At 39.3% G+C, this 25,294-nt stretch overlaps 1 protein-coding gene across 2 annotated transcripts; it reads right to left on the bottom strand.

The window, feature by feature from the left end:
- Positions 1-1,023: 1,023 nt before the first annotated feature.
- Positions 1,024-23,522, bottom strand: aebp1a (AE binding protein 1a). Of its 2 annotated transcripts, none has more exons than XM_040048690.1 (21): positions 22,865-23,522; positions 16,772-17,020; positions 15,038-15,097; positions 14,547-14,621; positions 11,212-11,286; positions 11,030-11,089; positions 10,861-10,920; positions 9,927-10,004; positions 9,584-9,693; positions 8,126-8,265; positions 7,943-8,027; positions 7,702-7,846; positions 5,304-5,383; positions 5,038-5,161; positions 4,533-4,729; positions 3,651-3,824; positions 3,388-3,513; positions 3,056-3,302; positions 2,417-2,556; positions 2,104-2,203; positions 1,024-2,007 (listed from the first exon to the last, which is right to left on the bottom strand). In XM_040048690.1, the coding sequence occupies exons 1-21, from the start codon at positions 23,109-23,111 to the stop codon at positions 1,439-1,441; spliced, it is 3,141 nt and encodes a 1,046-aa protein (XP_039904624.1). In that variant the 5' UTR covers positions 23,112-23,522; the 3' UTR covers positions 1,024-1,438. The 2 variants fall into 2 exon arrangements, with proteins under 2 accessions (XP_039904624.1, XP_039904625.1); XM_040048691.1 differs by having other exon boundaries at positions 11,212-11,283.
- Between the last annotated feature and the right edge of the window lie 1,772 nt (positions 23,523-25,294).

Here is a 25,294-nt window from a genome sequence, read left to right as displayed (position 1 = left end):
CTCAAAATCTCTCTCACCAATTCCTTTTACAATGCAGCTTACAAATGAAGCTTGCAGGTGACTTCAGTAACAGTAAGAGTAAGGTTTCTATGTTTTCTACTCCTCTACATCATAACTGTTGCTCAAGGTAATTAATAAGAGAAAACCTGTTCATATCATAGAGTATTTTGCTAATTTTAGCTCTATTTCCTATCTATTTTTGCATATGTATGTAGTAATGGTAACTGATCTTGGAGCAGTAAAAGCCAAGTCAGGGGTAGCTTGTCTGGCACTCTGGTCTCCCATCAAAGACAGGTTTATTTATAAAAAAAAAACAAAAAAAAAACCAAGCAAAAAGTCTGCTGCCCTCAACACTGACAAGCTCCAACTTTTGTTAATGGGAAATGGCCCATGAAAATGACACAAACCCAGAGATTCTCGGGTCTTGGAGTCAAACTAGCTTCCGGACAGAAGTCAAACTGCCGCCAAAAGACAGAGTTTACAAGATGAATGGAAACAAGCAATGTTTACATTTTGTTAATAGGGCGACCGTGGTTCGCGTGGTTGGGAAGCTCGTCTTGTAACCGGAAGGTTGCCGGTTTGATCAGTCTGTCCTGGTCATTGTGTCCTTGGGCAAGACACTTCACCCTACCGCCTACTGGTGTTGACCAGAGGGGCCGATGGTGTGATATGGCAGCCTCGCTTCTGTCAGTCTGCCCCAGGACAGCTGTGGCTACAACTATGGTTTGCCAGTGTGTGAATGTGAGAGTGATAAATAATAATAAACTTTATTTATAAAGCACACTTAAAAACCAAGGGTATGCCAAGGTGCTTAACAAGTAACATAGAGAATAAAAGGAAGATAATAGAAGAAGAGTGAATGAATAATTGTAAAGTGCTTTGAGTGTCTAGAAAAGCACTATATAAATGCAATCCATTATTATTACATAAATAACTACGTCTACAATCTACATCTGTGGCACATTTCCCCATGAGTGAACTGTTACGGACCTTCTTTGAACTATAAATAAATACAGAATATAATAATTTAGAAAATAACGTCATTTTAATGCAATGCATTCAGCAGTACAATAAATCAGTTTAATTGAAGCCAGAAATGATTCTATGAAGCCATTAAAAAAATGAAGACAGACCTAATCCTGTCTTATTGGACATACTGTATGTTTAATTTAACATAGAGCTAATTAAACATGTGCTGTGTAGTCTTTGCTCAGCAGAGACTTCCATTTCTTCTTTATCTCTCTCCAAGAAATATTTGTTCCCAAGAATGTAACCCTCAATACACAATGCTGCCAACAAGTCTTATTTTGTCCAAGCTAAATCATTAAAGATGTTTTTTGTGGGGTTTTTTTTGTTTTGTTTTAAAGCTGTGATCTTGCAGCAGATTTGGTTAGTAAGGACTTTCTATAAGATAGATCTGGGTTTGTATGTGCAGTAATCAGTCTATAGTGTATTCAAAAGGATAGTCCTGTGTGGGCACTGAGTCAAAGACAACACTATCGAATGGGTTTTCAGTGGACCATTCATCCACAGGAAACCAAGAGTCATACCATGAGGTTGTTCTCTTGGTTTCAGGTGGTAGAGTGGTGGATGCTCTGGTGGTGGTTGTTGTCATTGTAGTCGCAGGGGTGGTTCTAAGGCTGGCTTGTAACCTCTGCAAACGCAGCCTCCGTATACGCATCAGCCGCAGCCGTCTACGTCGCGCAATGTCGTGAGTGTTGGCGGGATTTTCAAGCTCTGTATCAATGCTGGGGGCTGCCACAGTGCTGGCTGCAGTTGTTTTCACTACATTCGCTTTGGTGATGAGTCGAATGGGTCTTTTGCCGTGGAGTGCCATGATTTTCTTGATGCGATCCCAGTTGGATTTGGTTAAGGTGAAACTGCAGGGTGTTGCTCCGGAGTCATAGCCCACCATGCAGAGCCGTGTCTGAGGGGTGTAGCCATCAGCTTTGGCTGTTACCTTGTACTCCCCAGGATTTAGCAGTCGCCAGTAATCCCCGCCCACAGCTATACAATGGTTACATTAAAAAAGGTCATGTTAAAAAATGCTGTAAACGAATGACTGGATCTTCATGATCTGAAACACTATATAAAATAGTTTACCAGTTTTAACATCATGCCGTATCCCCTCAACAGATATTGTCGCGTTGGGAAGTGGATTTCCATCTATATCCCTCACAATACCCTTTATCCCGCGATGTACCTGCACAAGAAAAGTACATCCCAGTGAATCTTAAGGAAATTTCACATGTAGAAAACTGCAGACATTAATTTCCACGTTTGTCAATGACATATCAAAGCTGCTATGTACAAGACTTTTCGTGACAAAAGCTTGCGTTCAGCTAGCACTAAAGCAGATAAGCAACTGACATGAAAACATAATTTTTAACTAAATATAATGAAATAGAATTCTCACTTGTTCAATAAAGGACAACAAAGCCTCACGGTTGTTCTCCCACTCAAGAGGCAATTCACTCTCATGGGGAAACTTATCACAGCCCAAGAAGATGGAGAGCTCGAAGCAGTTTGTGTGCAGGTAGCTGAAGTCATTCATACCTGTGGAGGAGATTGTGTTTTAGAGGAAATATTCTCCTTCAGTTGTAATATCATCTGGCTATTTAGATGATTTTATTTGTCCATTTTTGGAGAAACAGAAAAATAGCCTTTTGATAACCTTGATATTTAAGGATAAATCTTGTGATAGAATTCTGGTCGACTGTTTCTGATTTGCATAAAAAATTTAATAAACAACCCTAAACATTTATAATGATTGTCATATTAATAAAGACATTTGACATGGCATTTTCACTGGTTTTTCTTACCATCACAATGATGGTAAGAAATTAGGAAAGACACATAAAAAAATGTACATTTTCCAGCAATATTGTAAAATTATAAATGGTCAAACTTTGGACCATAAACTTTTCATGCAAACAGGAGATGGTCGATCAGGAGATGTTCTAAGGTGATGATTTGAGACAGAAAGACCCCTTAATGGTCTTGACTGAAATATTTTTCATTTACGACCTTTTTGCTGTGTCATGTTAACACTTACTTCCCACCACTGGCTTCCAGGTGGCTCTGTTAGTGATCCCCTGTCCTCCAGTGATATCATCTCCATGGCAGGAACCTCGGTAGGTCTCTGTCATGGTTAGATGGCTGTGGGCATATGACATTGCCAACCACCGAAACATGGCGTCGTCGGGAGTCTCCCTCAGAGCACCCTCATTCTGGCGCTGAATGCGAGCCCAGGTGTCCTCGTTCATTTCTGCATTATTTCTCCAACGACGGTTGTCAGTTAGCTTAAACATTAAGACAGCATAGAGTTATTATATAACAGCTGCCAAAGAGTGCTTTTGTTAGGTGTTCTTAGTAAAAGAGCCATACAGAAATTGGTGGGCGCTGCATGTCAAAAGGATATGTGACCAGTTTTTCGCCTCCTTGCAAATTAGCTCCCAGAACAAAAGGGTTGCGCTCCATCCAGGAAATTACAGCTTTTGTCTCAACTGCAAGCTAAAAGAGATAAAGATTGCTAATAAATTTGTAGTAAATTAAAATACACACACACACACACACACACACACACACACACACACACACACACACACACACACACACACAATATCCCAAAGGACAGTAAACAAACTCACAGAGCCGTTCAAAAAGTTTTCTGGAAGGGGGATGTGATGATTAGGCACTATACGAGGCACCCAGCCTCTGTCTTCAGCTCCCCACAAGATGCTGTTTAGATCTGGGAAATTCTGGAAGATGTCATAACCCTCTTCAGTCCAGTGGCCCAGGGCCCAGTTTCCCATCTCTGATCCCTGCAGGAGTGAGGATGGTGTTAGGTCATTCATGCTCTCTGGGATCTCTGAATAATTTTTCTACAGTGTTTTGAAAAATCTGTCAGTTGTGGTGAAGACAAGTAGGCTCAGACATGAGACGAAGCAACAAAATTCCTTTTATAAATGCAAGATTTGTAGAAAACACCTTAATTAAAAAAACATTAAAAACTGTATTCTAAACTAATGTAACTAATTTAAGAAATTAGAAATTCTGGTATGAGATACTAAATTTGGATCAAAACTTTCATACTGATTATGGCTCTGTAAACAAAAAGATGTTTACAGCCACTGCTACTTTGAAAGGCAGACACCGGCATCATGATGTATCGTACTGGTTTGGGAAATCTTGTTGATGAAACCTTGAGCTTAGGATTTTTAAGCCTTTAGCATGTTTTTAGCAATGAAACTGGCAGATATTAGATATTCATATGGTAGTGACTTGTCAGTAAAAAGTAAGGCCTGACTTACAATGTTACCTATTTTATTGTCCTTCTGCACTAAAAATGGTATCTATAAGCTATGAGTTGATGGAACCGAGGGTTGTTCTCCACAGACTGCTCGACCTTTTTTACACCCTTGTTGAACATTAAAGTTTGTAGGTTTAAGGCACTTCTACAATTGCTTCACTTTTCTCCATATTGTTTGCGGTATGTGCCACTAAACAAAGTTTGAAGCCTTTGATTGTACCATCTCGTAGGCCAGCTCGTAAGCATCCGGGTTCAGTGAGGGCACCAAGTGTATTCTAACACCATCCACCAGGCGACGCACTCTTGGGTTGTCATCATTGTATTCTTTACATAGAAACTGCATAAGCAGCAGGAGGAGCTCTCGTCCAAGTGCCTCGTTACCATGGAGGCCAGCTGTGTAACGAAATTCTGGTTCACCTAAACAAAAAGACAACATATTAACGCAACTAACAATTTATTTTCTGGACTAAGAGCCACTTGAATGTGGTAAAACCTATTTACATTGCTCTGTAAAGATGCAAAGCGTTATACATGTACATTAAATGACAGACATCATGCAATGTCTACAAGTCAAAAAAACAAAATGTTACTTTGCCAGCAAAAAGTGTAATGACACTCAGATCTGTGTCTCACGGTGAACCATAATCTGTGTAAATTATGCAATTCTAAGATGAGTTTCAGCTGAGAGAATTACACTTAAGTAAAAATATTATAGATCTCTCTACCAGGCTCATGCTCCCCGGGGTTATCGGAGATTTCCATGGCATACATTTTCAGGCCCTGGGAGCTTTTTCCAATGTTGTAGATCCTGGTGATGTTGGGACATTCCTCATTTATTACCTTCATCATCTAGAAGAGTGAAGGAAAAACACATTTATGGATGGTTGCTGCAACATTATTGCTTTTGTAGGTTTTGGCATACTGCTAGAGAGGCAAGGTTGAAATGTTGCATTGTGGAGTAGACTGATAGTGTCCCAAGTGAGAAACAGACCTGTCTCATCTCCTTGTAGTTGTGGTGTCTGTAGTCCAGGTCATCGGATGGGTTGACCTCATTCTCACTGTGGTGGCTTCCTGAAAAAGTTGGCAAAGAGATTAGCAGAGTGGGAAGGAGATATTTTACTAAGCAGAAGTTTTTAATTTCAGTTTCAGTTTCAAGTACACTACTCCACTTTAAGTATTTGTTATGCATTTAGAATTTATTTAATTTATTTAAGGGTACCTAATATGCTTATAAACAAAAATGTTTAACAGGTCTAGTGTTGGCACAAGTAATCGTTGGGAATTAAAACACTCTGTTTTAGATCATTTCTAGTTTATTCTCACATTACGTTTTATGTGGTTAGAAATTCACTGTAGAATTTTGGATAGCCTTTTCTTCTTAGGTGAAGGACGTATGGGTCAATATGAACTGGTGTAGCCTGCTTAACTATGTTATCTGCTGACTGTATGAAAATTCCCAGGGAGGCCGGCGCCAGGTGCCTAGAGAAAGATAGTAGAAGTCGCTTCCTGCCCAGCAACAGCGGGGGTTGAGACAGGAAGCTGTTATAACTGTAGCAATGCAGGAGTTGTGTGTGAATGTATAAAAGAGAGGCTGAGACGTCCCAGTGACAGAGCTCTCATGACTGTGGAGCTGTGATGTTTGATGTGTGTTAGCTCTGCTGCATGCAGTAATTAAAAAAACTTGGCCACAGCTGATCGTGTTGCTTTATTAACAGAAAATTCCATCACAGTTAGGACCCCTGGTCTTAGATCCCAGGGTTTTGAGTTTTGGTTACTTTCGGTATGTTCATATATACGTTTTTTAGGGTTTTAGTTTTACCCATTTTGCCTCTCGAATCCTGGATACTAGGTCTAAAACCTGCCTGCTGTACAGCGCATCTTGATAAAAACACTCGTAATGGCTGAGGTATTTTGTTGCATTCTGAAGCTTTTGATGGTTTTAAATTCATACCCCATGAAGTAATCCACAGCAAACCCTCTTATTTTGACTTACCTACATGTTTAAATTTTGATCTTCAAAGTAACCTAAACCTCAGTTGTCAGATAGATAACAAAGTAAAAACCCTAATATTTCTATTTAGCTTATGAGTAAGTACCAATATTTTGCAGTCAAAACGTTCAGCTGCTGCTGAGTAGATGTTATTGTTGTGTCTTTCCTAAAGCTAGTGGCAATACAAGCAGTTATCTTGCACTTATGTAGCACACTTAAGGACCACGGTTAGGAGGTTCATGCTATGATTCTGAAACAGACTTTTGTGTATTTCCACTCTTGGGAGAAACCATTCTTACTTTGGCAAAAGAACAATTTTTTTCTTGTTTCCCCCCTTCCAGTATGAGGTGACATACTGTATTATGGAATGAAGAAAACATGACTCATAAGGTTGGAAAACTTCAAGTTTCTACAAATGAAGTGAAAAGTCTGTGAACATGTTAAGACTGATGTATTTCTGCATAAATATACCCTCAAACATTAATTTTCACGCAGCTACTAAAAGTAGATAAAAAGTTAAAAAGCTCTTTAAAGAATCAAAGATTTAGTTATTTATTTATTGAGATATTACATCCTGTGACAGGGGGAAAAGTATTTGACCCTTGAGGATTAGCAGTAAAAACAAGCCATAATTGTCACGGTTCTTGGTCATTTTGACCCAGCATTTCAAGTTTTTTGTGTTTTGGTATTATTCTTTATTATGGTTTATGTTCTGATTCACTAGTTGTGCTATTTTGATTATTATTATCATATGTTTCAGTGGAATTGTTGTTAATAGTTTAGTTCTTAGGTCTAGATTTCGTGCTCCCTCTGTTCAGTGTCTAGTCCATGCCTCTGTGCCTGTCCTGGTCCCTCATCTCTATGTTCCCTCTGTTGCCATGTCTGTCGTAGTGTTAAGCTCCCTGTCTCTGACTCCATGTCTGTGCATGCTTGTCTTATTTTCTGTTTTACTTTGATAGTCTTGTGTGCTTTGTTAGTATGTTTAGTTTTGCTTCTCTTGTCTCGTCCTACCTAATTAGTTCCAGCTGTGCGTTTCTCCTATCTCCCGTTCCCTGATTACTCCGATGAGTATTTTAATCCTCAGTCTTCCCCTCTTTCTGTTGGGTCGTACACAATCCCTTTGTGTTGTGTTTCTACCTCATGTTCTCGTTGCTCGTTTCTGGTTTAGTTTTCCTAGTTCATGTTTCCTAGTTTTACTTTCTAGAAAAAAATTTCTAGCAAATAAAGCTGAGCTTTAAGTTTATCATTCAGTCTGTGAGTCCTTCATTTGGGTCTTTCCTCCTGCCTGCCACACAGCAAATTTGACTTGACAGTAATAGAATCCAAGTTAACGCATACTAAATCTTTGTTTTGTCTGACATTTTAATTTAAAATATTACTATTTAAAAAAAATACTAACTGGGTAGCTGACAAGCTAGGATCTCGGCTCTGAGACATAGGCTGCCATTCCAGCTCTGAGGCAGAATACGGATGTAACGTGCCACCACTGGTGTAGCAAACTGACTCATCACTGGTGTTTCCTTATCCACATTGCCATAGAACAACTGCAGGAGAGAATCACAGGAGAAGGAAATGAGAAGGTGTAAAGGTGTAATTCACTGTTACGAAAACATTTTCATAATTAGTTGTGGCTCAATCACCCATTCAGCGTAGCCATCGTGTAGTAAAGTCCAGTCTCTGCTGTCGTTGCTGAAGGCCACAAAGTAGGACGACACAAAATCCTCACTAGGATTAAAACAAAAGAAATTACTGAGTACTGACTTTAATGAAACACAGCAGCACTTGTGCAAGGTTTTATTATGTGGAGATGGAGTAGGACTCACTGTAGCTCAGAGTTTCTTCCCTGGGTGATGACCCCAGTAAACTCCACCTCTCGGCGGGCATCAACTTGAAACCAGTGTTCTCGCTCCTCTGACTCTGCGCACCACGCACCACCATACAGGTCTTCATCATTGTCAGACCCCTGTACACAACCACACAGAGAGCTGAAAATACATTGTTTTCCTGATAAAATGATGGAATAACTCTTGAAAGCCTACGAGGAGCAATCATTGAAGCTCTTTTCTCAACTGAGAGGCTTCTGTCATATTTCAGGGCCTCTCATAGGACAAAATGGTTCAGTGCACATTGGAAGTTTTTGAGGGTTGTCTCTGTCCATGCAGCTACCTTTGGAAAAACCTGGAAACTATTCTAATGGTTGTCTTTATTGACTTATACTGAGGTGCAAAAATTCTTAATAAAGGGTGAGGTCATCAAATACCGTCTTTTAAGTTAAATTAGTCCCAGTGTGCACCTTTTATGTATTATTTTGCATGCTTTTTCTGTTAGTCCTGAGAATAAAAACATGATGATTCACAAAAGAATGTTTTTTTTGTTGTTTTGTTTTAACTGAAAGCATCATGCAGTTTTGTGCACTCTTTGTTTCTCCGAATCTGTGCAGCATTAGTGGAGAGTTAGGATGACACAGATAGTTTCATTAAATGAAATTAACATCCATCCATTGTCCTTATCAAGGTCATGGGGGGTGCTGGAGATTATCATAGCCACCACAGAGCAAGAAGCAGGGTACACCCTGGAGAGGTCGCCAGTCTTTCGGAGAGCTAACACAGAGTGACAGACAACCACTCACATCTATGGGCATTTTAGAATCCTCAGTTAACCTAACCCAACTAACTGTGTGTTTTAAAAATGTGGGAGGAAGCTGGAGTACCTGGAGAGAACACATGCAACCACAGGAGAACATGCACACTCCACACAGAAAAACCCCAGTCAGATGATGGAGTCAAACTCCTAACCTTTTTGCTGTAAGACAACCATCTTTACCACTGCACCACCATGCTGCCTAAAGGAAATTACACCAAAATGAAATTATCCTTTGTGTTGCACTCTGTTGCGGCATCGGGATAACAAGCGGAAATCTCCAGGTCTGGAAAATTAGGTTCCTCTAAAGACAGCTTAAAGCTAACTCCAAAAGCATGTCATTCCCCAATCCCAAGTAATGAAAAATTCCCCACAGTGCTTTAGTCAGTGGTTGACTCTTGTGCTTCAATACAGCTGCCATAAACACAGTAGCTACATATCATGTCTATTTATGATGGTAGGACAGTAACTAAAATCACTGTAACTTGTAATTTTCTACCAATTTTCAGGTGACTCGGTTTTATATTTTCATCTGAAAGGTTCTTGGTCCTTTCTGTGAAGGCCAGTGCACTTTGTGTTGATTTTTCTGAATATCAGTTGTGGGTTAATACGGATAAGGAAGTTCTGAATTTAGAGTATACCTGCATGTTAAGGCGCCCCCTCTGAGCTGAGAACCCATGATGAGACTGAGAGGAAGCTAACAGCTGGTCATCTTCTACCCGGTGAGACTCCAAGCCCAGAGGAGGACATTCTGGGAGGGAAATCAGAGCACACACCAACAAAATCTGTGTAACAAATGTTGCTGAGAGACACTAAAAAAGACACATAGTGTAAAAGAAATGTTGTAGTTCAATATAAGGCTGATTGTTTTTTTTGTTTTTTTTACAGATCTTATCATTATTATTAATATTATATTAATCTCTGTCTTTACTGTGAATGTTTAAAATTAAAAAACAAGTGAACAAAACAGAGAGACTCTCTTACTTTTTGGTTCAGCTGGCACTGAAATCTGCTTACGTCTCTCCTCTTCCTCCTCCTCCCACTTTTTCCTCAGTCTTTCGGCTTTCAGAGATTAATAAAAAAAATAGTAAATGTCAGAAAAAGGGACTTGCTCTCAAGCCCACCACCGCCACCACACAAACTATTTCCACATGTGCTCATAATATGCACCTTCATTTCCACTTGTGTTCCATTATTTGTTTTTACTTTAAAATACAGGGCATTTAAGTTTGTAATCAGGAGTAAATTTCCTTTACATTTCATTGGATTTTACAGGAAATTGTTCTGTAAAACTCTGTTATCAAACTGATCCTTTCAGTCACCCTCTTCTGCATGTCTTGATATCACCATAATATCTCCTAAATAGTCCCAGAGCTTTACATAACTATGCACAACAGGATACTGTGGCAGCTGTTGGAATTCTAGTTCATTATTTATTTTCTCATTAAAAACAAACCACTGATGGTGTAAGAATAATAGTGTCACGCTACATTTTTTTCTGCCAAGATTTCAAATAAAAAGAGCAAAACCAGCAAGATGTAAGTCATTTAAAAACACTTCAAAAACAGAGCATATCCTCTAGCTTAATCTTTAAACAGTTTAGAGTAAATGTTTTAATTTGCTCTGTTGTACAATGAAGCGGACAGTTACTTGTATCACTTTTGATGGAGTTGTTCTAATACTATTTCCATATTTTATCATGAGGCAGGTTTTATTCTTTTTATTTTTTCGTTTCTTAATTAAAAAACAAAAACAGAAGGCCGTGATGAAGTATTGTTACTATTGAACATGTAAACAGAGTGAAAGAGAAATGTATAATTTTAATATTCTTCTGGGGGTTTGTGGTAAAGGTTTACAACATGATGATGTTAAAGTTCTGATGTTTATCAATGTAAAAAAACAAACAATAAATATAAACCTTTTTCTGCCTTTTCTTTTAGAGCTCTCTCCTCCTCTTCTTCTTGTTTTTTAGCTGCCACTGTTGTCAGGGAATCAAAAAGTAAAAAATTATCTTAATGTCATGATGAAGAGCTGCAGTGTATGTTATATATTACACTTCATTAGTTATTTGTGGCAAGCAGACGTACAATCAGTGTAGTCATATTCTTCATACCAGGCTCCAATATATGGAACGGTGGTGGATTCCTCTGAAAGAGATGCAAAGATCTGATTTCAGTTGGAGTTTTTTGTTTCTGCATCACCAAATAAAAATTTTTAAAAAATGACACATTGCCATTAACACAGCCCTACACTGTATGACATTGTATACCTGGTATGTACATGATGACCTCAGGAGTTGTGACTTCTTTCTTCATATCAGGATATCTGCCAGGCACCTCATCTGCTATGAACATAGCAATCAGACATTATTGTTTGAGCTGGAAGATGATAAAAACTTTAAAACGAATGAAAACATCTTAATCAGAACAAAAGTTCCATGTTACTGTGGAAATATTAATGGAGAAAAACTCCCACCAGAATGGATTTGAACTTAACTCTAAGTTGTCTTGATGCATGCTCAGTCATGCAAAGGACTGATTGAGCATGCATCATTCTGTTCAACTGGACAGACAGAATCAACTTTTGTGGGTTATCTCTAAGTTCCCTTCTTTTAAATTCTCAAACGCCCATTCTTTATTATATCTGAACTTGAAATATGAAATATATCTTAAATGTGGTTCAGTCAAGAGACGCATGAATTCATCCATTATCACCTGGACCTAAAAATAAACTGTGTTTTATATTCCATCCATCCATTCTCTTGCTCATTTGGATAGCTGGTGCCTATCCCAGCTCTCATAGAGCAAGAGGACATGTCACAAGTCTGTTGCAGAGCTAAACATAGACCACAACCATTTGTTGGCATATTCACATCTATAGCCAATTTAGAATTACAAATTAACCTAACCTTTGAACCCATAATCTGTTTTCGGTGGGATGATAGTACCTCTCACCATTGTCATTACTTTAATGAACTAAAGTAATTTAATGAACCGTCTAGGCTGTTTTGACTGATCATTGTGGGCTGCCTGGACCAAAAATCCCAGGCTCCCAGTTTTGTTGTCCTTGTTCAGCCCTGATAGAGCTGTACAACACAATACAATACAATGCCCTGCAACATCACAATGATGTCATAATTAGCTGATGCAGTCATATTGTAATAAAAACATCATAAAGCATCAACATTTTAGCATAGACCTTGCTCTACGGGGGGTAGTGCTCTTTTTAATTATAATATATCATTATATACTGATATAAAAATTTTTTTTATTGATGGCTATCTATAGTCACATTGTAAAATAACCCAAAACAAACAAAAACTATCTATGATAGTTTCCTCCTTCACAACAATTGTAGTACGGGTAATTAAAAAAAAAACCCTCACCCATTTGGTTTTTTTTAAACTCAAAGTTAGAATTATGGGGCTTTGTTAAGTGTGCCAATGCAGGTAGCTGTAGCTGACAGTTGTCTGTTAGGCCTTTCCTCTGGTAATTTGATTCATTGAACTTTTCAGAATATTTTAATGGCATTAAGTATCAAATAATATGGCTTGCTGTACCTGTATTTTATGCACTATTTATGCTACTTTGCTAATTATCAGGTTAATAAGCAGGTACCTGTCTGTGCATTGAAGTAGTGCTGTTTATGGATGCACCTTCTACCTCATGTCTAAATATGGTCACTTCTAGTTCCGCAAAACAACACGGCTCAGGCCAAAATATAAATATTGAGATGTCAATGAATGTGTGATGTCAGAAAGGTTACAACCACAGCCATCCTTTGTCTATTTGTATACAGGGAGTGCAGAATTATTAGGCAAATGAGTATTTTGTCCACATCATCCTCTTCATGCATGTTGTCTTACTCTAAGCTGTATAGGCAGAAAGCCTACTACCAATTAAGCATATTAGGTGATGTGCATCTCTGTAATGAGAAGGGGTGTGGTCTAATGACATCAACACCCTATATCAGGTGTGCATAATTATTAGGCAACTTCCTTTCCTTTGGCAAAATGGGTCAAAAGAAGGACTTGACAGGCTCAGAAAAGTCAAAAATAGTGAGATATCTTGCAGAGGGATGCAGCAGTCTCAAAATTGCAAAGCTTCTGAAGCGTGATCATCGAACAATCAAGCGTTTCATTCAAAATAGTCAACAGGGTCGCAAGAAGCGTGTGGAAAAACCAAGGTGCAAAATAACTGCCCATGAACTGAGAAAAGTCAAGCGTGCAGCTGCCAAGATGCCACTTGCCACCAGTTTGGCCATATTTCAGAGCTGCAACATCACTGGAGTGCCCAAAAGCACAAGGTGTGCAATACTCAGAGACATGGCCAAGGTAAGAAAGGCTGAAAGACGACCACCACTGAACAAGACACACAAGCTGAAACGTCAAGACTGGGCCAAGAAATATCTCAAGACTGATTTTTCTAAGGTTTTATGGACTGATGAAATGAGAGTGAGTCTTGATGGGCCAGATGGATGGGCCCGTGGCTGGATTGGTAAAGGGCAGAGAGCTCCAGTCCGACTCAGACGCCAGCAAGGTGGAGGTGGAGTACTGGTTTGGGCTGATATCATCAAAGATGAGCTTGTGGGGCCTTTTCAGGTTGAGGATGGAGTCAAGCTCAACTCCCAGTCCTACTGCCAGATTCTGGAAGACACCTTCTTCAAGCAGTGGTACAGGAAGAAGTCTGCATCCTTCAAGAAAAACATGATTTTCATGCAGGACAATGCTCCATCACACGCGTCCAAGTACTCCACAGCAAGAAAGGGTATAAAAGAAGAAAAACTAATGACATGGCCGCCTTGTTCACCTGATCTGAACCCCATTGAGAACCTGTGGTCCATCATCAAATGTGAGATTTACAAGGAGGGAAAACAGTACACCTCTCTGAACAGTGTCTGGGAGGCTGTGGTTGCTGCTGCACGCAATGTTGATGGTGAACAGATCAAAACACTGACAGAATCCATGGATGGCAGGCTTTTGAGTGTCCTTGCAAAGAAAGGTGGCTATATTGGTCGCTGATTTGTTTTTGTTTTGTTTTTGAATGTCAGCAATGTATATTTGCGAATGTGGAGATGTTATATTGGTTTCACTGGTAGAAATAAATAATTGAAATGGGTATATATTTGTTTTTTGTTAAGTTGCCTAATAATTATGCACAGTAATAGTCACCTGCACACACAGATATCCCCCTAAAATAGCTAAAACTAAAAACAAACTAAAAACTACTTCCAAAAACACTCAGCTTTGATATTAATGAGTTTTTTGGGTTCATTGAGAACATGGTTGTTGTTCAATAATAAAATTATTCCTCAAAAATACAACTTGCCTAATAATTCTGCACTCCCTGTATTGTCTGCAGTTGGTCCCTATCCAGAAGCTCAAATAAACAAAACAACTTAACACTTCTGTAGCCATTTTTTATAATCTATGATAAGGGTTCATTTTTGATTGAATAATTCATTTGTGACAAAAACCTTTGCTGCCATTTTTTTAAATCTTTCATCTTGACAGTCATTGTATTCTCACTGGACCTTGTAAGCTTTGTCATACAAGGGTTGATTGAAAGTTCTGACCCTCAGTGAGATAATATTAATGGAACATACGTCTGGGATGCCAGTAGTCAACATCAAGCTCACTGTGGGTTTTTGTTGGAGATGTTGGCTTCTTGAACATGTCATCTGTATAGAAAAGACAAAGAGGAAGACTATTAGTAGTATAATTCTAACTTCAAGTAATAGGGCAGCTTATGTAAGAGTTTCTTACATAAGTTATCCAGCGCCAGTTGCTTCTGATCAGGCAGTTGAAAACTAGTGCCAAGATGTCCAGTATATTAGAACTGTGTGTCTAACTAATATAATTGACTTGTGTTACAAATAATACAGGTCTTTGGCAAGTCATCCATACAAAAAAAAGATTGTATGTTAACTTCTGACCACAATTAGAGATCAATTTACTGTATAAGAAATTTTAAAACTCAATATATGTATTATATGTAAACTAGTGTAAACGTTTTAATCAGGCTTTTACTTCAAGTACTTAAACAGGTGAAGGTTTTAAAATCGTAGGACCAGTTCATAACCTGTGAAAGTCTTACCCAGGTCTGGCTCAACAGGCTCTTCCCCCCTACGCTCCTTTGGGGTCACAGGTTGAATCGCTACAAACACGAAAATAAAGGGTTAAAAAGCTGCAATCTTAACAAATAATCTCCAGTGGAAGTCCCAAGTAAAGAACTTGCTCCAATATAAACTTTTATGGACCTAAAACCACTGATATTCATAACAGGTACTTAAAATGCACATAATAAGTAATTTGTTATGTACAGTTATTATAGATGATCTGCAACATCATTCACTGCCATATTCTTAAAGAAGAATTTAATTAATTATTTGCAGACCTTTAAAAACACAATTATCTATACATATATATATATTTTGTTTTTTCACTGTGGGGTGCCCTAGCATCCCTATTGATGAGCCACCACTGGTCTATTGTGTTAAATAGAGATCAGGACAAATGCGAAGCTGACAATTTACCGGTTGATATACATTCCATGTATGGCCACCTATGATAACTACGTTTGGGTAATGACTGAAAGAATGAGATTACAATGGAAATGAGTTTTCCTCAAAAGGTGGCTGGGATCATTTAGGAATAGGATGAGAAGTTCATTCATTTGGGATGGACTCAGCAGACCTACCACTCCTCTACACTGAAAAGATCTAGGTAAAGTGGTTTGGACATCTGATGCCTCCTGAGTACCTCTGGAATGAGGTTGGCCTAATGTACACTAGAGCCTTGAGGTGACATTTGATGTGATTTGGCGCTATATAAATAAAATTGAATTGAATTGAATAGAGAGATTATGTCTCTGCAGGCCTTTGAAACGCCTCAGTATTATATTAAATATAAATATTGTAAAATATAAATTGTATACCGATTCTGTTCATAATTTTTATGGACAGGATTTCTAGGTGCAGCCAAGTGGCGGAGGGCTTTCACTTCGGTGGCCTCAGAATCTCATCTCTGCTTTTCGTGGATGATGTGGTTCTGTTGGCTTCGTTGGGTGATGGCCTCCTGCTCACACTGGAACGGTTCGCAGCCGAGTGTGAAGCAGCAGGAATGAGGTTCAGCACCTCCAAATCTGAGGTCATGGTTCTCAGCCGGAAAAGGGTGGAGTGCCCACTCAGGGTCGGGGATGAGTTCCTGCCCCAAGTGGAGGAGTTCTTGTTCGCAAGTGATGGGAGAAGGGAGCCGGAGATCGACGTCCCTACCCTCACCTATGGCCACGAGCTGTGGGTAGTGACTGAAAGAACGAGATCGCGGATACAAGCGGCGGAAATGAGCTTCCTCCGAAGGGTGGCTGGCCTCTCCCTTAGAGACAGGGTGAGAAGTTCAGCCATCCGGGAGGGGCTCAGAGTAGAGCCCCTGCTCCTCCACATCGAAAGGAGCCAGCTGAGGTGGTTCGGGCATCTGACAAGGATGCCTCCTGGGCGCCTCCTGGGTGAGATGTTCCGGGCATGTCCCACCAGGAGGAGGCCCCGGGGCAGACCCAGGACATGCTGGAGAGATTATATCTCTCGGCTGGCCTGGGAATGCCTTCGTGTTCCCCCGGATAAGCTGGAGGAGGTGGCTGGGGAGAGGGAGGTCTGGGCTTCTCTGCTTAGGCTGCTGCCCCCGCGACCCGGCCCCGGATAAAGCCAAAGAAGATGGATAGATGGATGGATAAATTGTATAATATTTAACAGTAACTGAAAAAAAAAAAAAAAAACACCATTACATGTGATGTTACATTTTTAATTTCCTTTTTTTACATTTAAAATGTACATACATGTGTCCAAGCCCAGCTTAGTCAGCAGTTTCTTCTCCTCTTCCTTGTCTGGATAAGGCTGCTTGATGTCTGGCTGCACTGTGGTCGTCGTCTTTGGTTTCTTAGTGGGTCTGGGCACCTTTGGCTTCTTTGTGGGTTTCGGTGGTTTGGGTTTCTTCGTGGGTTTGGGGGGTTTGGGTTTTTTGGTGGGTTTGGGGGCTTTCTGCTTCTTTGCTTTGGCCTCCCTCTCTGCTGCCTTCTTTGCCCTGGCTTCAGAGAGATGAGTTAACATTATTACTCAACAGTTAACATTATTTTTCAAACCAATATATATATATAGCCTTACATGTAGGCTACTTTACATGCAGCAAAGAGACATAAAGCAGTGATGCTACTTCTTCTGCACAATTTTATTGTTTATAGTGTTTAGTGAATTTTTATTTGCTTATGATTCTCTTTAGTTTGTCTTTATAGTCTGCTCATATTAGTTGACAGAAAAGATCATTTTATTTTAACTGTCTCCTAGTAAAACAGTAAAACATGTTCAAGCTAAAACTCAAACACACACAACATGAGAGCTTTTACATATCTGTGGACAGGGGTAGGTTGTTACATAATCCTGGGCTAGTTCAGAAACAGAATCTGTTGAGCTCATTAGTTTCTTAGGGCTGGAGATAAAAATAAAGCACTCAGACCTGAGGCCTTGGCTGGGGGCTAAAAACATTGTCTTTTACATGTTCCTCTGAAAGTTACCACGGTTCAGTGTGCACAACAGAACAGATACATAAATGCACTCTGCAGAGGAATCGAGAGACAGTAGAAAGAGTAAATGTAAAGTAAGTAAATAAAAGTCTATTTATATAGCACTTCTCACAGACAGAGGTCACAAAGTGCTTCACAAGAGAGGTAACAAGAACACAATACAGTCATAAATACATAATTAAAAACCCTAGTCTAATTACAAGCTTTTTGAAATAAAAATGTCTTTAGCTGCTTTTTGAATGTCTCAACCGAGTCTAGACACTGCAGAAATAGAGGAAGTGCATTCCACAGTCTGGATGCAACAGCTTGGAAAGATCGGTCCCCTCGAGTTCTGAAACGAGTATGTGGGACCACTAAAAGGTTTTTATTCGATGACCTCAGGTTACGAGAAGAGGTGTGTATGCGAATCAAATGACAAAGGAACTAATATTAGAAAATCTTTTTGCAATATATAGATCCAATTCATTTCCTGTTTGACTTATTGTCTATTGTTGTTTGAACTATTTCATTAGAACAAAAATGAAGTAGTAGTTTCAGTGGTTTAAACACCAGAACTACTTGGCTAGGAAGAGAACACGGCGTGGTTTAAAACACAGCCATACACAATGTTTACCTTGCACAATGAAAAACACTCAAGCAGCCCCTTGTGGGTGAGGTTTCTAAAGTTATCATTTTGTACAACACAAAATGAAGACAAAGTAAAATAAATTACATTACAAATAATTAGTAAACAATATTTTCAGTGCTAACAATAAAATACCTGTTTGCTAAATATGAATTCTGAATGTTTATTAAAAGTGTTTTTTATCAACTTAACCTAAAGTGATAACTTATTCGAATTTGAAGTATTTTAAATTAAATTGGTGAGAACAAATAGTTATAGTAGTAATAGTTATAATTAGAAGTAGCATGTTAATTAGTGAGTGTTTGAGGTGTTAGTAGATGTCTATTTGAATATAACTTGTGTAGAGCTTCATGCTGAGTCCTTATGTTAAGCCAAACTGGCAACATATTTTCTGATAAATATTTTTTTTAATTTCATGATTTTTTTTTAGGGAAGATGGGTGCATTAATTCGAAACCAAAAATTATGTTCACTTCTAAGCACAACATGTTGTGTAACTTGATGGCTAGGATGATGTCGGAACCACCAGACTCAAACTATGTTGATCTTTACTGCACCTCTATCATGCAGAAGTGTTGAGTTCCACCCTCTAAAGTTTCTGATGACAAACTGCTTATAAACTTGAAGGTATAAAATGGATGTTTTGAAGTTGAGGTACATAAAGTCTTTTGATGAGAGGATTTTAAAGCGACATCAAGGCTGAGTGTCTAATTTTCTCTCATTACATAAGCATCATCAGACTCCAACACCGACACACAGGGTGGTTTTTTTCTGCGGCTAGACATGTTTCCTGAAGTTCCATTAGTACTTACAAACAGCCAACCCGTTACTCACCCTCAGACAACATGGCCACCACTTTTTGATCCCTGTAAAAACATTTTCCCACCATCAGTGCCTCCACTATATTGAGAGTCAGACAGTTTCTGTTGTTGCTGTCTGTTTGTCCTTTGTTTTACATCTACAGTGATTTCTACATGTGCATGCCACTATTGCATGTTATGAACTTGTGTCCAAATTCTCTCCTCTCTCTTGTAGTTTAAATCTTTTTTTGTGTTTACAGTCTCTCTGAAAGTGTCACCTGTTACAACCTTAATTCCAAAGGCAGTTCAGATTCAGTCTCAACTTTTTCCAGACACATTTCTTACAGCCCTGGTTGATTGAACAAGGAGGCCAGAATCCATATGGCAAAAACTCCTGTCTGGCCCACTGGACAGCTTTGGAAAACATGAAGGAGAACATGCATTTTAGAATTTTAACTGTATTTTAAAGTATTACCAGCCTTTAATCAAAATAAAGACCTCTTCCAAGTAATATTTACAGAATTAGAAGATAGAAAAGTTCCTGTTTTTGTCTGCAGTTTTACGCAATTTAAAAACATTGTAATGTAGCGACAACAGATAAATCTTTATCTTATCTTATCTTATCTCGTCCCCTATTGGTGTATTTTGTAAATAATCTAATTCCCTCACTGTCTATGTATCTCCTAAGCATAAAGGATGAACTACTTATTTGTTTTATATACTTTTGTTTTGTTTGAGCTTAGTTCGGGAGTTACGTTTAGCATGTATTTTTTTGTCTTTTGGTTTTATGTAGTGATTAGGTACCACTGTTCCTTGTAGGGTGGCTGGTTTGGGTTTGATACTGTGAAGGTAGCCACAATAACTTTGGTCATGAATGACTCTGCACAACATCACACCATTGATGAGTCTATTACAGCCTGAAGCTCACACTTTGGCAGTGCACATTCTGTTCCTCCTTGCACAAAGGACCAGTTACTGGTCCTCCTAATGGCTTAAGGATCGTATATTGCAATGTCCAGCTCTCCTAGAGTAAATGCCTGTCTCCTGCAATATCCTCCATGTTCTTGAAGACTGTACTCAGAGACAGTTCTAGCAATGGGATTTATTAATGGGACCTCCTGGAAGAAATGGGGCTCCTCTGCCCCCTCTGTAGGGCTAAGGTGTTGTTTTATACTACCAGTAGTGACTCTGATCCTAGGCAAACGCAAAACTAATGAAATAGTGAAAAAAAAAAGTGAGGGGGGGCTTTTGTAAAAGCATTCATGTTTTGGGAGTTGTCTCATTCTAGGGCACCAGCTGTTAATTTCACTGTTTGAATTTTGGATTCTTTTGTTGTAGTATTTTGAGTTTTGTACTATTTCACTTTTAGGCCTTAGTTGTTTAATTATCTTTATATGCTATATAGCATATTTGCTCATCTGTCTGCACACACATATGGACTTGAGTATATGGTGAAACATTAAGAGTTTGTTTCACTGGAACTAAGAGGCCAAACATAATTACTATACATCATTACTGCACAATTACATAATACAACACCACAATTACAACACCACACCAGAATGCCCCCTTCACCCAACTTTACATTTAGCACACTTCAGACAGACAAGTACTGTCTCCCAGAAACTACCAAATCCAGACTCATTCATCGGCTTGCCAGATGGAAAACACATGTCCACTACTCTAGTTTCCAGTGGTGGTGTGCTTTATACTACTACATCCAATGCTTTTCTTTGGGCTTGGTGATGTAAGGCTTGGATGCAGCTGCTCAGCTATGGTAAGCTATTCCATGAAGCTCTCTACACACTGTTTTTGAGCTCACCTGAAGGCCAAATGGAGTTTGGGGATCTATAGTGATTGACACTACAGAAAGTTGGTGACCTCTGTGCACTGTGCTGTGGGATAATACAGTCAGACAGGTATAGTTCTCGTGCCAACCATCATACCCAAACATGCCTGTCAGATTGCCAGATGGCAAAAAAACTGATGCTTTGTATTGTGCTTGATAATGCAAAGCTCAGATACAGCTACTTAGCCATAAAATTCCATCCCATGAAGCTCTATTTGCACTGTTCCTGAGCACATCTGAGGGCTACATGGAATTTGGAGGTTTGTAGTGACTGACATTACTGAAAGTTGGTGTTCTCCATGTACTACAAGCCTCAGCAACTGTTGACTCTGTTCTGTGATCTTATGTGGCCAACCATTTCGTGGCTGAGTTGCTGTCTTTCCCAATCACTTCACTTTTATAATACCACTAAAAGTTGACTGTGGAATTCACTGAGCCCCTCAGAACTTGTGAGAGATTCTTTTAGAAATGTTTGTAAAAGCAGCCTTGCCTGTCTAGGTGCTTGATTATATACACCCGAGGTTATAGAAGTGATCTGAACACCTGAATTCAGGGATTTGAATGGGTGAGCAAATACTTTACACAATTCAGTCTATTCTTAGGTCTGCTTACTTTTAGTATAGCTTTTGAATTCTTTTGTTACAGCTGAGATTTAAATCATCGAGTTTTCAGTTTTGATACCTCTCTTTTATCCTGTTTTCAAGTTTGCATGTTAGAGTCTGCTGTCTATGTCTTTACTTTGTGTTTTACCTTGTTAGTCATTAGTCTCTTGCACTTAGTGTTTACCTTTACTTCCCACATGTCTTGTTTTTCTAATTAAGTTCAGTTCCCAAGCATATCCTCTCTGCCCCAATCACCCCTTAGAGTACTTATAGTTGCCGTCTTCCCCTTTGTCTTTGTCAGAACATCTGGTCTCCTTGCCATAGTGTCTCCTAGCCCCCAATGTGTTTTAGCTTCATGTCCTAGTAGTGTATAGTTTCTGTACCCTGGTGAAGCCTATTTAAATTCTTTAGTCTTCCTAATTCCTGTGCTTGGGTGTTTCGTTTGGTTCTTGTTCTTAATGCCAAAATGCGTTAGCCCAGGTTTGAGTCCAACCTGCAGGCTTTTGCTGTGTCTCTTCCTTTGCTCTCGCCTCCTCCTTCCTGTCTACTCTTCACTGCTAAACTGTGAAATAAAGTCAGCCCTCCCCCACCACCTCAAATAAAAAAAATGGTAGCAGTGTCTCCATTCTTAGTTGCATCTGAAATTCTCTTGAGCAATTCACTTAAAAACTGGGAGTGAATGTTGAGGTTTTACTGTCAATCACAGCTGATACAGATGTGCATGCTCGACACAGATGTCTCAAGTCAAACAAAATTTGAGAAATGAAAAATCACTTTGGATTTCTGGGTTAGTTGGCCTTTTATCTAACCTAAATCAGCCACACATGAAAAAACAACTCTGCTGCTGTGCTTGTGGTTTTGCTTCATGCAGCAGAAAGTTAACATGCATCTATGCTACTGAAAATGGGTCCTCTCATAAATCCTGCCTGCTCACTTGTGGAAAATCATAGTGGAAATTTTTCTGCAGTTTGTCATGCTTTGTGTTTTTCGCAGATGTGCCTTTCTTATAGATATAATTTAAACAGGCATGCCATTCTCACAATAAAGGTTGATTTTCTGATAATTATGCTGAACAAAACACACTGTTTAACTATGTAATCCTGGCAGAAAAATTAGGTCATGTAAGCAACATTGCGGTCACACTGCCAAGAAAATGTCAGACCACCAACTGAATCACTGCAAGTTTCTGCCCCATCATTCCTTAGTCACAGAGATATTTTCATCCAAATTCCCTAGCTTATAAAGAAAGTATAGGTAAACCAAACTAAATGTTCCTTCCTCAAAGGCTGATTGCAGCCTTTCCTGTCTGTTTATCCTGAGTGTTTTGGCTGCAAGCTTTGATTGGAAACTCAAACATAGAGGCAAGGAAACAGAGGCAAGGAAAGGTCAAGAATAATCTTGTATATTGTATCCATTCAGTCATAGTTTAAAGTGAATGTTGTTCTTTGAGTGCCTGTATTTAGGGGCTTTTACATACCTGCTTCAATCTCCTCAGATGTTTTCTTTTTCTTCTTTGATTTTGTCTTTTCGTCTTCCACCACTTCAGTCAGCTTGTCTAACATTTCAGCATCCACTTCTTCTGCTTGTCTCCTATTCTTGGTCAGTGTTTGAGGTTCTCTCACCTGAACTCCAGCGAATTTGTTCTCCTTTACATCTTCTCGACCGCAGATCAGGGTGCAGCACAAAGTCAAGCCGACCCACAATATCAGCACCTCAGCCTTCATTTTTTCAATGACGGCACAGTACTAACTCGGATGAAACACACCAGACGTATTCCAGGAACAGCCCCAAATTTTTAGCTGTAGAAATAACTCACAGTGAGAAACATCTGACTTGCAGATGCAGGGAGTCGTTTATCTTGGGTCACTAGAATTTGAGGTCTTTAAGGAAACATGAAAGGGTACGGTTCTGCAGAGAACAAATGGATGAGCTGAGGGAGGACAAGAGCGTCTCCTCCTCCCTGGTGGAGAGTCAGCATGGACACAGGAAGAAAAGTTGAATACTGAAAGTTTCAAAGCAGCCTCCTGACCGTGCGGGACTGAGGAAACTGCATCTATTTGGAGTAGATTTAACCAGCAGCAGCAGAGCAACACACCTCCCAGCTTTCTCCTCCTCTAACTCCTCTCCCACATACTCAATCACATTTCTCCTTCATGGCCCTTCACCCCCTTTTTCCCCTCAACTTCTGAGCAGAGGGGAGGAGCATCTGCCACATGTGACATTCCTATGGGGAGGCAGGAGGATTGTCAGAAAGAAGTGCTTTGCATTTGTTTTCAGAGTGACAAGGGGAATAAAAATATACTAAACCCAGTGATATTAAATATCAGGAGTTTATAAACTCAAAGTGATTCAAAACAAACTGCAGCTCAAAATTCTAGAAAAAAGTATTTTTTCAAGTTTGCAATTAAGTTCAGTCTAATTCACTTTCATTTGTCACCTCTACGAACAACAAGATGCCTGAAAGCCACTATTATGTGTTTTACTTTATGAAACAGAGGTGAAAATCACATCTCCGAAATTTGACTTTGACTAGGAATACAATTGCATCATGGTACCATACATGTTCCTTCATAAAGCTCTTTCCTGTGACACACCCACAAAGAAATGCACACATGTCATCATTTCAATACACACAAATTTGCTTGCCCACATACATCTCATATGTGTGACCTTTAAGTGACCCCTGATCTCCTGGTTCAAACATGATTCTGGGGTCACTCTTATCGAGTCCACAGTCCTTACTGAAGGAATGACTATAACTGACTATAACATTCTTTCCTCCCATAAAAGATCTTTTGCACGTTTCCTGAAAGTTAGTGTAATTATTATTTTTTGCCTACTTATATCAAGATGCAACCCTAATCTCCTAATCTCTGTTTCAACACACCTTATATGAGAGTGTGGGGAGTGAGTTGGAGGGTGGGGTGGGCTGCTTTTAACTATTTAAAGCACTTTGTGCTACATTTTTTTTGTATGAAAAGTGCTTTATAAATAAAGATTGATTGATTGATTGATTGATTGATTGATTATTTGAATAATCAAAAGGGTATTAAATGTTACAGCCATCTGATAGCAAGGTCTTAATTTGAATCAAATGTTTTGGAGCAGGGAACACAATGAAGAGCTAAAACAAACAGCCACAAGGACCAAAGTTTAGAAACACTGCTTTAACAGTAAGAAAAGTAGACTAACTGCACAATGTTTTACTGAGGCAACAAATCAAAAAACACTATTTTAGTAAATATATAAAATCAAAATTTGTCAATAAATGACAAAATATACTTCTCCTGATATTAATGTACATATTTACTAATATAGTTCTTCCAATTTAAGCATGGGATGCGGTGCCAATTACTGCTAACCGGATTTGGTTTGGAATTCCACGTGAAAGACCAACACAAAGTGGTGTACACGTGAGAAGTGGAACGAAAATCATACATGATTCCAAACATTTTTTACAAATAAATAACTGCAAAGTGGGGTGTGCGTAATTATTCAGCCCCCTTTGGTCTGAGTGCAGTCAGTTGCCCATAGACATTGCCTGATGAGCGCTAATGACTAAATAGAGTGCACCTGTGTGTAATCTAATGTCAGTACTAATACAGCTGCTCTGTGACGGCCTCAGAGGTTGTCTGAGAGAATATTGGGAGCAGCAACACCATGAAGTCCAAAGAACACAACAGACAGGTCAGGGATAAAGTTATTGAGAAATTTAAAGCAAGCTTAGGCTACAAAAAGATTTCCCAAGCCTTGAACATCCCACGGAGCACTGTTCAAGCGATCATTTAGAATTGGAAGGAGTATGGCACAACTGTAAACCTACCAAGACAAGGCCGTCCACCTAAACTCACAGGCCGAACAAGGAGAGCGCTGATCAGAAATGCAGCCAAGAGGCCCATGGTGACTC

The sequence above is a fragment of the Simochromis diagramma genome, unplaced genomic scaffold (assembly GCF_900408965.1).
Source record: "Simochromis diagramma unplaced genomic scaffold, fSimDia1.1 OVJJ01000683.1, whole genome shotgun sequence".
Classification (NCBI taxonomy): domain Eukaryota; kingdom Metazoa; phylum Chordata; class Actinopteri; order Cichliformes; family Cichlidae; genus Simochromis; species Simochromis diagramma.
This window is presented reverse-complemented; position numbering and strand designations above follow the sequence as displayed.

Excerpts from the sequence above, each read along its gene's own strand:
- aebp1a (XM_040048690.1), bottom strand. The coding sequence starts at position 23,111 with ATGAAGGCTGAGGTGCTGATATTGTGGGTCGGCTTGACTTTGTGCTGC. Across the intron at positions 11,287-14,546 it reads TGACTACTGGCATCCCAGAC|CAGATGAGGTGCCTGGCAGA; the intron begins GTATGTTCCATT and ends CTATGTTCATAG. Across the intron at positions 10,921-11,029 it reads AGAATATGACTACACTGATT|TGGCAGCTAAAAAACAAGAA; the intron begins GTACGTCTGCTT and ends CCCTGACAACAG.